The 15763-nt window shown below is 43.7% G+C and overlaps 2 protein-coding genes across 3 annotated transcripts; both read left to right on the forward strand.

Moving 5' to 3' along the window:
- The first annotated feature begins 3039 nt into the window (after positions 1-3039).
- On the forward strand, positions 3040-9215 carry carnmt1 (carnosine N-methyltransferase 1). Of its 2 annotated transcripts, none has more exons than XM_063017826.1 (8): positions 3040-3195; positions 4512-4707; positions 4920-5086; positions 5289-5429; positions 6047-6225; positions 6325-6438; positions 6882-6985; positions 8665-9215. In XM_063017826.1, the coding sequence occupies exons 1-8, from the start codon at positions 3044-3046 to the stop codon at positions 8839-8841; spliced, it is 1230 nt and encodes a 409-aa protein (XP_062873896.1). In that variant the 5' UTR covers positions 3040-3043; the 3' UTR covers positions 8842-9215. The 2 variants fall into 2 exon arrangements, with proteins under 2 accessions (XP_062873896.1, XP_062873897.1); XM_063017827.1 differs by lacking the exon at positions 3040-3195 and adding an exon at positions 4304-4374.
- Positions 9216-10753: 1538 nt separating this feature from the next.
- Positions 10754-13884, forward strand: LOC134335043 (uncharacterized protein C9orf40 homolog). The gene is made up of 2 exons (XM_063017409.1): positions 10754-11207; positions 13202-13884. Exons 1-2 carry the CDS (start codon positions 10863-10865, stop codon positions 13349-13351), a joined length of 495 nt encoding a protein of 164 aa, XP_062873479.1. The 5' UTR covers positions 10754-10862; the 3' UTR covers positions 13352-13884.
- Positions 13885-15763: the final 1879 nt, after the last annotated feature.

The raw sequence follows: 15763 nt of genomic DNA on the forward strand, positions 1-15763 counted from the left end.
CCACATTTTCCAGCTTGCAGAAGGTGGATTGGTTGCACTTAATTGCTCCTAAATGTGCACAAGAAGCAAATGCATGAGTGGCTTGCAAGGATTGGCACCTTCTCCTTAGTGTATCCTTGCCTGGCACCCAGTTTTTGTACAGTATATACACACATCCTGAATCTACTGAATGACTCGTAATCGCGAGTCGACTCCCGACCTTTATGCCAAAGAGTCGATTCGATAAAAGAGCCGATTCGTAAATGAACGACACACTACTGTGTGAAAGCGTGTGTGTTTTGAAGCACGTAATTATGAGAGATAACTTAACAGTTTCTACACTGTGTGTGTGTGTGTGTGTTTGTGTGTGTGTGTGTGTGTGGACGTAAAAAAAGCCCACAATGAACTCCAGAATTCATATCATTCATATCACCTCATGTTTATACCCCAGTATAACAAAAATTCACGGATGACCCTTTGTGTGACCCTTCCTACCCACCTTTACCAAGGGTGCCAGCAATTCCAGACATGACTGTACACCAAAATGCATTTAGTAACAGACAGATAAAGTCTGACTGATGTTATTAAACCACACGTGTTTTGCTATCCTGCATGCCAGCACAGTATGGCGGTTAGCTGATGCTCTTTCCACTCGTCTTGACCCCTAATACTGTCAATTCCAATTAGTTTTGCGTTCCGGTTTGCTGACTGGGTTTAAACAAACCCCCTCCAGGTCTGAGCTGGGACGTGTGATTACAGAACTCATGATCAGTCCACTGAAGCGCGGTCATCCTGCACTGACATGTGAGACTACAGCAGGGCTTTAATGAAGGACTGAGGGGGTGAGAGGGGTGTAAAACTTTATTTTTGAGCAAAGTTGGAATGTTTTCAGCAGTTCTGGGGTAACTTTTACCATACCCATTAGAAAATACATTATATGAGTATTATATATCCAACGGGCCCAGTAGATCTTCTGTTAGACCGTACCAGAGCTTAGCATTAAGGAATCCTGCCCACACAACAACCTGTCACATGTTTGTGGCTCGTCCCTCCTCTGACCACTGTCTGTAGGTACTCACCATGGCTGCCTGTGAACCCTCACTGTTCGGAAATACGTCAACCCAATGGTCTGGCATAACCTTTTGGTCCTTATCAAAGTCTCTCAGGTCTTTATTCTGATCATATCTGCTGCATCCAACACGTCAACACAGAGGAACCTCCATCAGCCCAAGATTTAATGGATTCCTGAGTGTGATGTGCACTATTGTTATTGTAAACAATGGGCGTGGCTAAAACATCTGAACTCATTAGAATAGAATAGAATAAAATAGAATAGAAGAATAGAATCTTTATTGTCACTATAAACAGGTACAATGAAATTTTGTATGGCATCACTCCAACAGAGGTAGTAGCAGCCATAGAGAAAACAGTAGCAGTAAAAATCACCAAAAATATGTACAATAAAACAGATATATAAAATAAGTAAATGTACAGAGTATGTTTTATGTATTATGAACAGAGTAGCCACATTTTTCTCCATATCGTCTAGATGTACGTGTTGTATTTTTGAGCACTGTCCTAAAAAAATATCAGATTCTTTTCTGCAGTGTCAAATCTTGTGTCTAATCATATAAAAATCCAATGAATTACCACAGACAGAAACGCCCCAATTCCCACCATTTATGCTGCTGGGAAGCCACAGAGAAAGAAAGAAAAACACAGAGATTGGAACGAGAGAGAAACTGGCCCTCGGACTTTATGGAAATAGCGACCCACATCCATCAGGGTGTAATCAGACTGTCAGAATGAATTATTTATAGCTGTTCTTGCTGAGGTACAGCGAAAAATCGGCTGTGAATTATTAAAGATGCATGAATATTTAATCAGCAGGACAATTAAAAAATAATCAGATTATCTAAGGGGCTCTGCAGTAATCTGCATCGACAATCTCTGGCATGGAATATTTTATAATGGACGTGATTAATGTAGCAAAAAGTGACACGTCTACTGTTTCAAACAGTTTTTGTTTCAATATCTGTTGATGCCTGCAAATACATTTGAAAAAATGTTTGGACAGGATCAGAATTTGCTTTCAGAGCCTTCTCTGTGCATGGCAGGGTCATGACTTGTATTTTTGGCTGCCCATGTGGTGATATCAATCACAGTTATTGAAATGTTTTGATGATATGATGCATTGTGATGGTCATCTCTGCTCTAACATTATCAGCCCTTTCCTGGATGATCCATTAATTAATTATCGTTCAAATATTATTAATGAACATATACATTTTTAACCTTTTCACACCCTAATCTAGCTGCAGCCAATCAGAGTAGATTTCTCTCATGCTGCTGCAATCTCCACCTCAGACTGAGGAGGCCGATGCTGTCACAGTTCACTGATTGACAGTGATTGGCTCATTTGACAAGGTTGGATGCCAGAGCGGATTCCTCATAACTGCTGCAATTACGACCTCTGCTGGCTGATTGATGGTGCTGCACAGAGACAGGGGTTAATAGAGATCAGTAAATGACTCCCTATACGTGATACTGATCTCCAAATGAACCAGCCTGGTGCAGGTGGAAAGATGTAGTCGCTACAGCACACGTGTCGGAGGGGGCGTGTGTTAGTCACGGCTCTCCTCTGTCAGGGTGGAGGTCAGCAGCAGTACAGAGAAAGCAAAACACAATCTGGTAATTTGACAAACTAGATTGGGAGAAAAAAGAAGTTCAATAGCTTGAGATCTACAGTATCTCACATCTTTTTGAATAGTCAATCCACCTACTTAACTTAAAATATGGTACCCGGACCCAGGTGCTGTGCAGCATCTACACTTCTTTACTGTTCTGTATACTGAGAGGACATTTAACCTGGCATGTGCACTAAAATTAAGTAGCCAGAAAAGAGTTTAAAAACGTTTAACAAGTCTATTAATGTGATGATGTCGGGTGTCCTTATACTTTTGCTCGCCTAGCGTCCAGTGTTTTGTCGAATGAATCGATTGAAGATGTGCATCGATTCTCTCGATATGCGATTACTCTCGTCTGCTGTGTTCACTGGTACACAATGGCAGACAGCAGTGCTGAAGATCCAGCCAGAGAAATACATGAAGAGAATTCGTATCAGTACAGAAAGAGAATGAAATATTCTCCAGAGGAAGAAGCCAGATTAGAAAATCAACACTTCTGGAAAATCATCAACGCCTTTAGATATTACAGGTAGCATGTTAGCGTGTTTAGATCTGCCGGGCTAACCAAGTAGAAAGCCGGATACACTCAGACGCGGTTAAATTAGTCAATAAATATATTTATTAAATACTAAACACGTATGCAAATAATTTATTTAATTTTTAAATGCACGCGAACTTACAAATAACAACACATCACTGCTAAGAAATCAGGATCTGCACTGTTTAGGCTGAATATTGAATAGCTTCAGGTCCCCTATCTAAGTGCACTACATAGTGTATAAAATAAAGAACTGCACATGCTACCTAGTGCACTACTTAAATAGTTTTTACTTGTTTATGATATACCCATAGCTTAGTTTGAAAAAGCAGTTACAAACACGGATAATACGCAAAAGCTCACATATATTCATAAATAAATGTTATTAACATTATTAACTACTGTGCATTTTTGATCATGTAATCTGTTTAAGTACACACAATCGTGTCATTGCGTTAACGCACATAATTGTGAGTTTGTTTAGGCTGAAACTCTAACGGCTCGGTATTCCCTACCTAGGTGCACTACGTAGTGAATAAAAAAATGAACTGCACAGACTAACTAGTGCACTTCGTGACGTTTTGCGACCCATTCGTAATGGACCCATAGGTCAAGTATAAAAAGCCGTTACAAACTTCGATAATATGCAAACTTCGTATATTTATAAACATAAACCAATAAAGTCAATCAATTGTATGAAATACTGTACGTTTATGACCATGTACCCCGTGTAAAATACAAAAGTAGAACGTATTGAGTTTGTTTGGGCAGAATCTCTATCGGCTCTGGATCCCCTACATGAGTGCACTACATAGTGTGCAAATGAATGTACTCTCAAGACTACTTAGTGCACTTGCTGACTAATGTTGACCAGTTTGGGATGCAGCCATAGATTTTCTTGAAAAATGCGCTCACCAACGTAGATAATGTAAAAAAAAAAAAAAATCTAGTGTTTAATTTGCTATTTTTCAGAAAACAAAATAGGTGCACAAACAATTAATAGTACATTATACTCTATAATTAACCAAATTAAATAATAAGTAAAGTTTTATAATGTTAACCTGTTTATGTGTTCAACATTACTGTGTCCCTGTGCCCTGGAGGTGCTTAAAACTCTTGAAATCAATGATTCGGGGTGTCTACATACATTTTGGAACCTCCACTGAATATGTACATTGATTTGTTTTTGTTGTTGTATTATTTAAAATTCTGGGTTTGTTTTCTGACCCTGATTGGACCCAGTCTGTGATTTAGTTTAATCATTCTGGTTTGCCTAACTAACTATGGTATTCCTCTCTGTACACCAGGACCCACATTGAGGAGAGGCTGAAGCGGTGCGAGAGACACTTCTTCAGTCTTCCTAAGCATCACCGGCAGCTCCTCTCCGGATTCCAGGCCAAGCTGGACGAAATCCGGCGCTGTGCTGGGCGCAACCATGATGTCCTGCAGGACATAGTGCACAACTGCACGCACATGTTCGAGAACATGGACTACGACCAGGGTGTAGGTCAATCCCAAACCCAGTGGACACAAAAGTATTAAGCTTTTTGCAGTGTGGACCATTTTTTCCCAATCTGGTTGTATCCAATTCCCTATTTGTATCTCCTCCACTGCTATCCCACTACGGCGTGCGTGGTAGCCCATATAGCATACATACAGAACAAATCTATATTGTTGACATTGATTTTCTTTCTTGCATAATTTATGTTGCTAAGGACATCATGAGGAAAACTGGACCGTCCTCGACCTTCGACATGGACAAGCTGAAGTCCACCATTAAGCAGTTTGTGAGGGACTGGAGCGACACTGGACGAGCAGAAAGAGATTCCTGTTACAGACCGATCGTCGAGGAGATACAGAGGCGCTTTCCTCCTGAAACGTGGTGCGTGATACTTCTAGATTTACTGTAGAACCAAAAGTATGTGGACACCTGAGTTTGTCTTTGTCGGACGTCCCGGAACAAGCTAACTGATTGGATCCACCTATTAACGATGGGTGTGGCTAAAAACAGAGTGTGTCCATAGACTTTTAATATTGTCTTGTTTGTATACATCTATTAAGAAAAACCATCCGTTGTTCTACAGTGATGCCGCTGAGGTGAGAATCCTGGTACCCGGAGCCGGTCTGGGCCGTCTGGCTTGGGAAATCGCCCACCTGGGGTACTCCTGCCAGGGCAACGAGTGGAGCTTCTTCATGCTTTTCTGTTCCCATTTCGTCCTCAACAGGTACGTCAAACACAGGTACACAGAACAAAATTAACTTAATGAATAAAGATGGTGGCGATCTGGTCCCACTGTGGTTTACAAGATTTAACGTAAAGCTTCCACATGGGGGCGTTTGTGGACAAGCCTGTATATTTAAATACAATTCGTTCATTCATTTTCTTAACCGCTTATCTAATTAGGGTCACAGGGGGGTGCTGGAGCCTATTCCAGCTTTTCAATGGGCGCAAGGCACACAGTAACACCCTGGATGGGGCGCCAGTCCATCACAGGGCCGACACACACACACTCACCTATAGGGCAATTCAGTGTCTCCAATTAACCTGACTGCATGATTTTGGACTGTGGGAGGAAACCGGAGACCTGGGGAGAACATGCAAACGTCACACAGAAAGGACCCGGACCGCCCCGCCTGGGGATCGAACCCAGGACCTTCTTGCTGTGAGGCGACAGTGCTACGCCCTTAAATCCCTCTAATTTGTTTAGTTAATTATTATTATTTTTTTTTTATCTCTTTCTCTTTTAGTGTGCAACTGATTCCCTACAGCTGATGGCTTCTCTGTGCCCATATAAATAGTCCTGGGCAAATATAAATAAACAGAATTCGGATTCTCCCGCAGGTGTGAACAGACGAACGATCTGACTCTGTATCCCTGGATCCACCAGTTCAGCAACAACAAGCTGTCGGCCGACCAGACCAGAGCCGTGACCTTCCCCGACGTCGACCCCCAGGACCTCCCGCCGGACTCCGACTTCTCCATGACGGCCGGGGACTTCCTGGAGGTGTACACCGATCCGGGTGAGTCCCTAAACGCACGAGTCTCTCACTGCATGGACGCTTCCAGGTTTCCGTCATTTGAATATAACGGCTCTCGGTGTGTTTCGGCGGTCCCGACAGACACCTGGGATTGTGTCGCGACCTGCTTCTTCATCGACACCGCCCACAACGTCCTGGAGTACGTCGAGACCATCTGGAACATCCTCAAACCCGGGGGGGTCTGGATCAACCTGGGTGAGTCGCGTTATACTGTATACGAAGCGTCTCGATCCGGACGAGGGGGGTCATGTGTTGGGCTGTCTGCTCTAAATTGGGAGGGGGTTGGGAGGGGGGTTGCGAACCTATGACCTGCTGAAATGGGGTCACTGGTTGTAGAACGTTACGAATTCGTGATCCGGGAGTCCTGTTGAGTCTGGCCTGCTTGTGGTGAACAGTGACACCTTGTGGCAGGGTCGAGGGACTGGCACTAGTGGTGGAGAATTACAGAGAGCATAGCGTGATCCTCTCGCTAAGAATCCGCCACCCTGACGGTAAAGAAAACAAGGAGGCATGTGACAGCCTCAGGCTGTCACATGCCTCCTTGTTTTCTTTACCGTCAGGTGGCGGATTCTTAGCGAGAGTTAAAATATGGACCGACGTCAGACCTCCTCACGATGTTATTATCGACTCTATTTAAGGTCCTCTTCTGTACCACTTTGAGAACATGGCCAACGAACTCTCCATCGAGCTGAGCTACCAAGAACTCAAGCACGCCGTCCTGAAACTGGGATTCCAGCTCGAGGTAAAGCGCCCGACACATACAGTGTATCACAAAAGTGAGTACACCCCTCACATTTCTGCAAATATTTCATTAGATCTTTTCATGGGACAACACTATAGAAATAAAACTTGGATATAACTTAGAGTAGTCAGTGTACAACTTGTATAGCAGTGTAGATTTACTGTCTTCTGAAAATAACTCAACACACAGCCATTAATGTCTAAATAGCTGCAACATAAGTGAGTACACCCCACAGTGAACATGTCCAAATTGTGCCCAAAGTGTCAATATTTTGTGTGACCACCATTATTATCCAGCACTGCCTTAACCCTCCTGGGCATGGAATTCACCAGAGCTGCACAGGTTGCTACTGGAATCCTCTTCCACTCCTCCATGATGACATCACGGAGCTGGTGGATGTTAGACACCTTGAACTCCTCCACCTTCCACTTGAGGATGCGCCACAGGTGCTCAATTGGGTTTAGTCCATCACCTTTACCTTCAGCTTCCTCAGCAAGGCAGTTGTCATCTTGGAGGTTGTGTTTGGGGTCGTTATCCTGTTGGAAAACTGCCATGAGGCCCAGTTTTCGAAGGGAGGGGATCATGCTCTGTTTCAGAATGTCACAGTACATGTTGGAATTCATGTTTCCCTCAATGAACCGCAGCTCCCCAGTGCCGGCAACACTCATGCAGCCCAAGACCATGATGCTACCACCACCATGCTTGACTGTAGGCAAGATACAGTCGTCTTGGTACTTCTCACCAGGGCGCCGCCACACATGCTGGACACCATCTGAGCCAAACAAGTTTATCTTGGTCTCGTCAGACCACAGGGCATTCCAGTAATCCATGTTCTTGGACTGCTTGTCTTCAGCAAACTGTTTGCTGGCTTTCTTGTGCGTCAGCTTCCTTCTGGGATGACGACCATGCAGACCGAGTTGATGCAGTGTGCGGCGTATGGTCTGAGCACTGACAGGCTGACCTCCCACGTCTTCAACCTCTGCAGCAATGCTGGCAGCACTCATGTGTCTATTTTTTAAAGCCGACCTCTGGATATGACGCCGAACACGTGGACTCAACTTCTTTGGTCGACCCTGGCGAAGCCTGTTCCGAGTGGAACCTGTCCTGGAAAACCGCTGTATGACCTTGGCCACCATGCTGTAGCTCAGTTTCAGGGTGTTAGCAATCTTCTTATAGCCCAGGCCATCTTTGTGGAGAGCAACAATTCTATTTCTCACATCCTCAGAGAGTTCTTTGCCATGAGGTGCCATGTTGAATATCCAGTGGCCAGTATGAGAGAATTGTACCCAAAACACCAAATTTAACAGCCCTGCTCCCCATTTACACCTGGGACCTTGACACATGACACCAGGGAGGGACAACGACACATTTGGGCACAATTTGGACATGTTCACTGTGGGGTGTACTCACTTATGTTGCCAGCTATTTAGACATTAATGGCTGTGTGTTGAGTTATTTTCAGAAGACAGTAAATCTACACTGCTATACAAGCTGTACACTGACTACTCTAAGTTATATTCAAGTTTCATGTCTATAGTGTTGTCCCATGAAAAGATATAATGAAATATTTGCAGAAATGTAAGGGGTGTACTCACTTTTGTGATACACTGTAAATACCCAACCATAAATATCCGATAAATATACGAGAAAGTTTCCGAATTTCCGTTTCCCTCCGGCAGGTGGAGAGAGAATCGACGCTCAGTACGTACACGGAGAACGAGCGCTCCATGCTCAGGTACCTGTACGACTGCGTGTTCTTCGTGGTGCGCAAGCCCGCCGCCGCCCAGCCGTCCGGTCCCGGTCTACAGAACGGTAAAGACGGACAGGCGGACCAAGCGGGAGAAACGACGACGTGACGCTGCTTGTTTGTTTGGACAGAAGTATGTAGACGCCCCTTTTTAACGGGTGGAGTCGGCTATCTCAGCTCAACCAGGAACGGGTGGAACTACCAGGTTACCAGCTTTTACCTGAATGTATTCCAGATCCAGACTCACGTCACTTCAACTGTAGGGCGAATTTTTTGTTATTTAATCATTTTTTTCAGGACGTTTTTAGGATTTTTGACTCTACCGAGGGAGGATTCATGCTGAGCATTTGAAGCACTTCAGCCGTCTAGACTGGAACAATACGACGGCACTAAGCGAACACGCTGTTTTTAACTCACTGTGTGGTTTCATGCGTGTGTGAAACTGATATTAATACATTTTATAATAAAACTGTGTGAAACGAGTGACTTGCTTTTTATTTCAGCAGCACAAATGATTCATTTTAATAATAAATAAATACATTTTTTAATGATGTGTCAAATGTTTTGCTCTTTTTTGTATTCTGTGGTATAAATGTTTACAGAATTTATACAGATATAAATAAAATAAGATTAGATTGTTATTAATTCCTTTATTAATATATAAAAGGTTATTTATAGAGAATATATCTAAATATATTAATAAAAGGTTATAGAGAAAATCTGTTAAGCCTGGTGGAGGACCTATGATGTTTTGGGGCTGATTTGAAATAAAAAAACGTCTGCTTCTGATTTTCAACAAGCAAAACTGGATATTTCAGAAAAACTATCAAATCGAATATGCAACACTTTGTGGAAGGTCCTTTTTTTGTTCCGGTGCTACTCTGACCCAGTGTGCAAAGTAAGATCCATAAAGAAATGGTTTGTTGGATAACGTTTTACCATGTGCAGTTTGTTTAATTATCTAAAATCATGTAGGCTAACAAATACACACATGGTTAGAAGTATGCGGACACCAGACCATTACTATGGACCCGCCTGCACTCTCACTCGGGGCTCATTCAGTCAAGAGCGTTTGGAAAGTCAGGCACTGATGGACTGCCTCACAATTCATGTTTTCTGCACCTGAAGCTCCGAATAGTTTGAATAGGTGTCCAGTTAATTTTGGGCATTTTTAAGTTTACAATAACTGAAGCGATTCGAAACGGAATAATAATAGAGAAAATAATCTGTTAAGCCTGGTGGAGGATCTATGATGTTTTGGGGCAGATTTGAAATGAAAACTTCTGCTTTAAATTGTCAGTGAGCAAAAACTGGATATTTCAGCAGGACAGGGAGTCAAATTCAAATCAAAACAGTCTGCAGATGTATTATTTATTTATTTATTTATTTATTAGGATTTTAACGTCATGTTTTACACTTAGTTACATTCATGACAGGAACGGTAGTTACTCATTACACAAGATTTATCAGTTCACAAGTCAATTCACCTCACTTGCACGTCTTTAGACTCTGGGAGGAAACCGGAGCTCCCTGTGCAGACACGGGGAGAACATGCCAACTCCACACAGAAAGGACCCAGACACAGGACCTTCTTGCTGTGAGGCAGCAGTGCTACCCACCGAGATGTATTAAGTAAATGACATGGTTCCAATTGAGTGCTGAAGGTCGTTTTTTTTTGTTTCAGCGCTATTGTGCCCTATATAAAAATGCTTTGACCAGTTTTGATCGAATGTATAAGAGGAGTTTTGCATGTTCTTCTAATGTTTTGTCAGGGTACCTCAGTTTCCTACCATATTCAAAAAGCATGCAGAGGGTGGATTGGCTGCTCCTAGTGTGTATGGTACATCAATGAAAAGGCAAGTAACATTTTGTTTCCTGCTTGGCCCAGGACCCAAAGCGACCCTGGTCAGGCAGTGAAAGTCGGTGAAAACGGTCCTTTCTTAGGAACTGTGGACTTGATCTGGTGAGTGTGACATCCTGCCACACGGGGCGCTGTGCACAGTTCCTGCACCACGTCGGTTCCCCAGACCTACACTGACGTTCTCGGTGGCGCGCGCATCTCCAACCGGTTTACCGGGAATCCCAAAGAGGTGCAAAAGTTTTGGGACGGTCGAGGAAATCCCGGATGTGATGATGAGTAAAAGAAGAGCGGTGCTGGTGGACGAGGTTCCTCGGAAGAAACGGTGCAGCGTCCCTGATGTGCAGCCTGACCCGGGGACGGTGGGCGCGCTGCACTGTGTGCGCGAGGTGCCGGTAACGGAGCCGGTGCACGTGCACAAGAGGAGGAAGAGCTCGAGCTGCAGTGAAGAGGAAACCGTGCATGAGCGTCAGGACCGAGAACCGCCTCGGAAACTAACAGTGCAGCACAAACCGGACTGCACCCGATCTTCTGGAACCTTCTCGGCCCTGAAACAAAGATCCACGTGCACCAGACAGCACGCGGACACCGGCACGAAACCACGTGATCGCACAAAGGTGAACATTTACATCATTTCTGATCAAATTCTACCGGAAACCGAATTCTAATTACAGTGAAAGAAAATGAGGCGCTGTTCACACTTCTGTCCACATGGTGTCGCTGCAGCCTTACAATAAGTCTCCACACGCTGAATTGTGCACAAATATTCGTATAAACCGTGTTATCCTGGTCAGGATCGCGCCATGTCCGGTTCCACTGGGACAAAAACAAAACATTAGGCCTGTTGTCAAATTGAATCGAAAATCGAATTTGTTTTTAATCAAAGTAAAAAATAAATAAATAATGCGCGTCAGTTCACGCTTCTGTCCACACGATGTCGCTGCAGCCTTACAATTTGGATACACACGCTACATATAAAATGTGTTATCCTGGTCAGGATCGCGCTGGGTCCGGCTCCATTAGAAAAAAAAAAAAACACATTAAGCCCAAGGACGCTAATTCATCACAGAACTTTATTTCAAAGTCTCTGATCGAAGTGAAAAAAATAAAGCGCGTCAGTTCATGCTTGTGTCCACATGGTGTCGCTGCAGCCTTACAATTTGGCTACACACGCTACACATCAACTGTGTTGTCCTGGTCAGGATCGCACCGGGTCCGGCCCCGGCCCCGGCCCCATTGGGAAAAAAACACTAAGCCTAAGGATGCTAATTCATCACAGAACTTTATTTCAAAGTTTCTAATCGAAGTGAAAGAAAATAATGCGCGTCAGTTCATGCTTGTGTCCACACGATGTCGCTGCAGCCTTACAATTTGGCTCCACACGCTACATATCAACTGTGATATCCTGGTCAGGATCGCGCCGGGTCCGGATCCACTATGCGTATCCTGGACAGGGCGCTAATTCATCGCACTTCGGTCTCCTTGTAAGGTAGCACAAACAGGTTCAAACTTACTTTAGATTCGTTAGACTTACAATCACAGATGGTTATACAATTACTGACTGTAACTCATCTGTTGCTCTGAGCACTTTGTCACCCTCGTAGCCTATTTTTCAAGCAAATGGAGTCCAGCGTACCTCCTGATGTCCAGCAGATGTTCTGGACCTCTCCAAGTTACACATTGTTGGACTGGATCTGGGATTTGTTTTCTTTTCATGACTTCATGCTGGGAGCCGTTTTCTCCCAAACGTGAATGATTGTCCAAACTGTCGGCGTTTAATTAAAGTAAAAACGCACAAGCACGTATAAGAGATGTGAACCCTGGCCCTTACTTCACTCCTAACCTTAAGATTTCGGCCTGTATTTGTGGGAATTTGTGCCTGTTCGGTCAAAAGTAACATTTGTGAGGTCAGGCACTGAAAGCCTGGCTGGCAGTTCACAATCGACGGCCTCGCTTCGTACACTGGAACGTGAAAGGGCCTTCCCCAAACTGTTGGAAGTGTAATTTCTCCAAATTAAGTTAGTAGAATGGAATACATTTAATATGGTGGCTTTATTTGCCTGTTAGCAACCAGAATTCTCTAATTGACATGGGTGTCCACATACTTTTGAAAGAAGAACCGGTGACTTTTTCTGTGCCCAAATAAATAGGGCTTGTTTGACTGGACTTTGCCCCAAAAATGTGAAACTGTCACCAAATGCTGAGAGGAAATTTTGTCTGGATGGTCAGATGTTGCCTGGCCGGACACGTGACACTGTCCACAGTCACACAGGCTTTATTCGATCACGAGCAGGAACACAAGGCTTTACTTGTTTGTCTGTGTGTCATGTGATCAGCAGAACACTGTGGACGGTATCACCAATTTTTTCCAGTAGTGTCTGGAATTTGGTAGTGTCTGACCATCTGACCAAATGTATTCTTAGTATTTCTTGCAAGCCTCGGCAGGAGACCACTGTTCCATCATGATCAGGCCAAGGCGCCAAGTTTATCCACATTCTAGAACTTTGTGTCACCAATAAGCCACTTGAGATCTGAAACCTTTTAAAAGTGACTTTAATCCGAAAAAAAACGTGTCCTTATTAATTTGACGTTTCTGTTTGTTACTCGGCAGGTGACGCGCGCTGCTGGTGATGATCTTTGTGAGTACAACTCGTTCCAGTTCTGGAGGAATCCTCTCCCTGCGCTGGATCTGACCCTCCTGGACGACCCGTCCACTCCAGACTCGTCTCTGAAGGACACGGCGGAAGCGATGGAGACGTGATGGAGCTGTATGTCCAAAAAACTGTGGTCAGACCTTCCGATGTGATTGGAACACGCCCGAGATCAAAGGAAGAGCTACATTTCTGCACTTTGCTGGAACCGTGACTAAAAATCCATTTCTGATTGGTGGATTGATTGATGTTCTCGTGATCAGTTCTCTAGTGAGTGTTTTTCACCCCGTTTTGCACCCTAATCTAGTCGTGGCCAATTCTAAGCTCATCTTTCTCTTCTCGCTGCTCCAGCCACCGATCGCTTCTTTTCACCTGCAAGGGGCGTCTCCAACGGTCAGCAGAGGCCTCGCACTTACACAAGCGACAAAGAACCCTGTTTCAACCACCGTTCCTCTCCCTACATACACACAGCCAGTCGTGTGTCTGTGTAGGCGCCCGGATGGCTGATAGCAAAGCTGAGATTTGAACTGGGAAGCTTGGTTTTCTCAAAGACACAAAGTTTTACAGTGTTTGACAAACCTTCATTCCATATAAGTTGGGACGATTTGTAAAATGTTAATAAAACGATATAAAAACATTAGAATTAATGACTATTTTACATTTTTTGTTCAATATCCGTCATTCCAAATTTAACTTTTAACACTTTAACTTGGGACTGGAGCATGTTTACCACTGTCTTGTCATCTTACTTTTTAACAGCATGTTTTGAAAGCCAGTTTCTTCTATTATGTGGCTTCTTTGTGGTACTTTGAGCTTTAGAATGCACCACAGGAATGCAGACAGGCCAGTCTAACATCTGCTCCCTTTGATGATGCAACTATGTCCTTACAGATGTGCAATTGTGCTACTTATGCTGCAGGCATTAAAAGACCTTCACACCATGACAGACCCTGATTTTTAAACTTCATGCTGGTCCCCCGCTTAGAGCTGGACATTGTTGACATATTGCATAGTGTAAGCGAGTATTTATATTAAATTGTCAGTATTAAATGTAATTGTCAGGGACTTTGAGTTTCATTTATTTATTTAACTAACCGATTTGGTCTTGTCAGAATCGTTGTGGGGTTGAGGAACACTGGGCATTTTTTGGACAGGGTGTAAGGTAACCCACATGGAAACTGGTGACACTCCATACAAACAGTAAAATGAGGTTTGAACTCCGGTACCTGGGATCCTGTCCACAAAAACAACATGCTAAATCTAAAAAATGGTCTTTTTGCTTCATACAAATAAGTAGGAATTCTGTATCATGCTTGGAGTAACTTGATCCCCAAGAACCAGTGCAGCAGCATGATCTGGGAGCCGCTTGGTTTATCAGTGCAGGCAGGTTGAGAAATGTACTGTTACGCCGTAGCGTCGTGATAAAACCTCAGGGTTTTGCCGTTAATGCTTTTTATCGTGGTAGGCGGCACCTAAAAGACATAAAACTTTGAGTCAGCCTTTAAAGACCTTTGATCCAAGTAAAGCGTGAAGAGAAAACAAGAGTGAGAGATTTGTTTTAATTCCGACTTACAGCCAGTGATAAACCGGACATGAGGATCATCATACCTGCGACCTGCGGACTAAACTGCTTCTCCTGATCCAACATGGTGAGCTTCATTTTTATCATTTTCCTGCAGACTTTTGTTTACTTTGATTGTCTTACATGGTGGAATTGATCAATTAAAGTAGAAATGTTGGTAAACAATCACTTGACTGAGAATACCTATTGGGGGAATTGGGAATGCCTCAATCTCAATCAATGTGAAGAGCTTATTACCCATGAGATACACCATTTGGCCGAAAATATGTAGACACCATGACATGAATCTAAGAAACATCTCGTTCCAAAACCCAGTGTTTAAGTCAAGAGTTGTCCTCGCTTTGCAGCTAACACTTATATGGACAGTCTGTGGGAAATGTGCGTCCATTCAGGCAATAAGGCCTTTTTGAGGTCAGGTGCTGACTTCGGGCGAGAAGGTGTCCAACAGAGTTGAGGTCCAGGCTCTGTGCAGGCCACATGAGGTTTTTCATACCATTTACTTTTTCGGCATTTAGCAGATGCTTTTATCCAAAGCGTCTTACAGTACTGTGACAGTATATTGTCTAAACAATTGAAGGATAAGGACCTTGCTCAAGGACCCAACAGTGGCCACTTGGCAGTGGTGTGGCTTGAACCAGTGACCTTTAGATTGCTGGTCCAGTACCTTAACCGCGGGGCTACAACTGTCCCAATACCCAATACCAAACCATACCAAACTTGTCAAACTATGTACAGCCACGCTATACAAGCCTCCACTGTTCTTGAAGTGCCTTTAACACCATGAAATTTGGGCCAATACAGTCAGAAGAACATTTGTGAGAAGGTCTGATGGTCTGACTTGCAGTTTATCCCACTTCGGGCACGTTCACTGGGGTTGGGGGTCATTGGAGTATTTTTACACATCAAATTTGTAAAACCATGTTGTTAAACCTTGCTTAGA

The sequence above is a fragment of the Trichomycterus rosablanca genome, chromosome 21 (assembly GCF_030014385.1).
Source record: "Trichomycterus rosablanca isolate fTriRos1 chromosome 21, fTriRos1.hap1, whole genome shotgun sequence".
Lineage (NCBI taxonomy): Eukaryota > Metazoa > Chordata > Actinopteri > Siluriformes > Trichomycteridae > Trichomycterus > Trichomycterus rosablanca.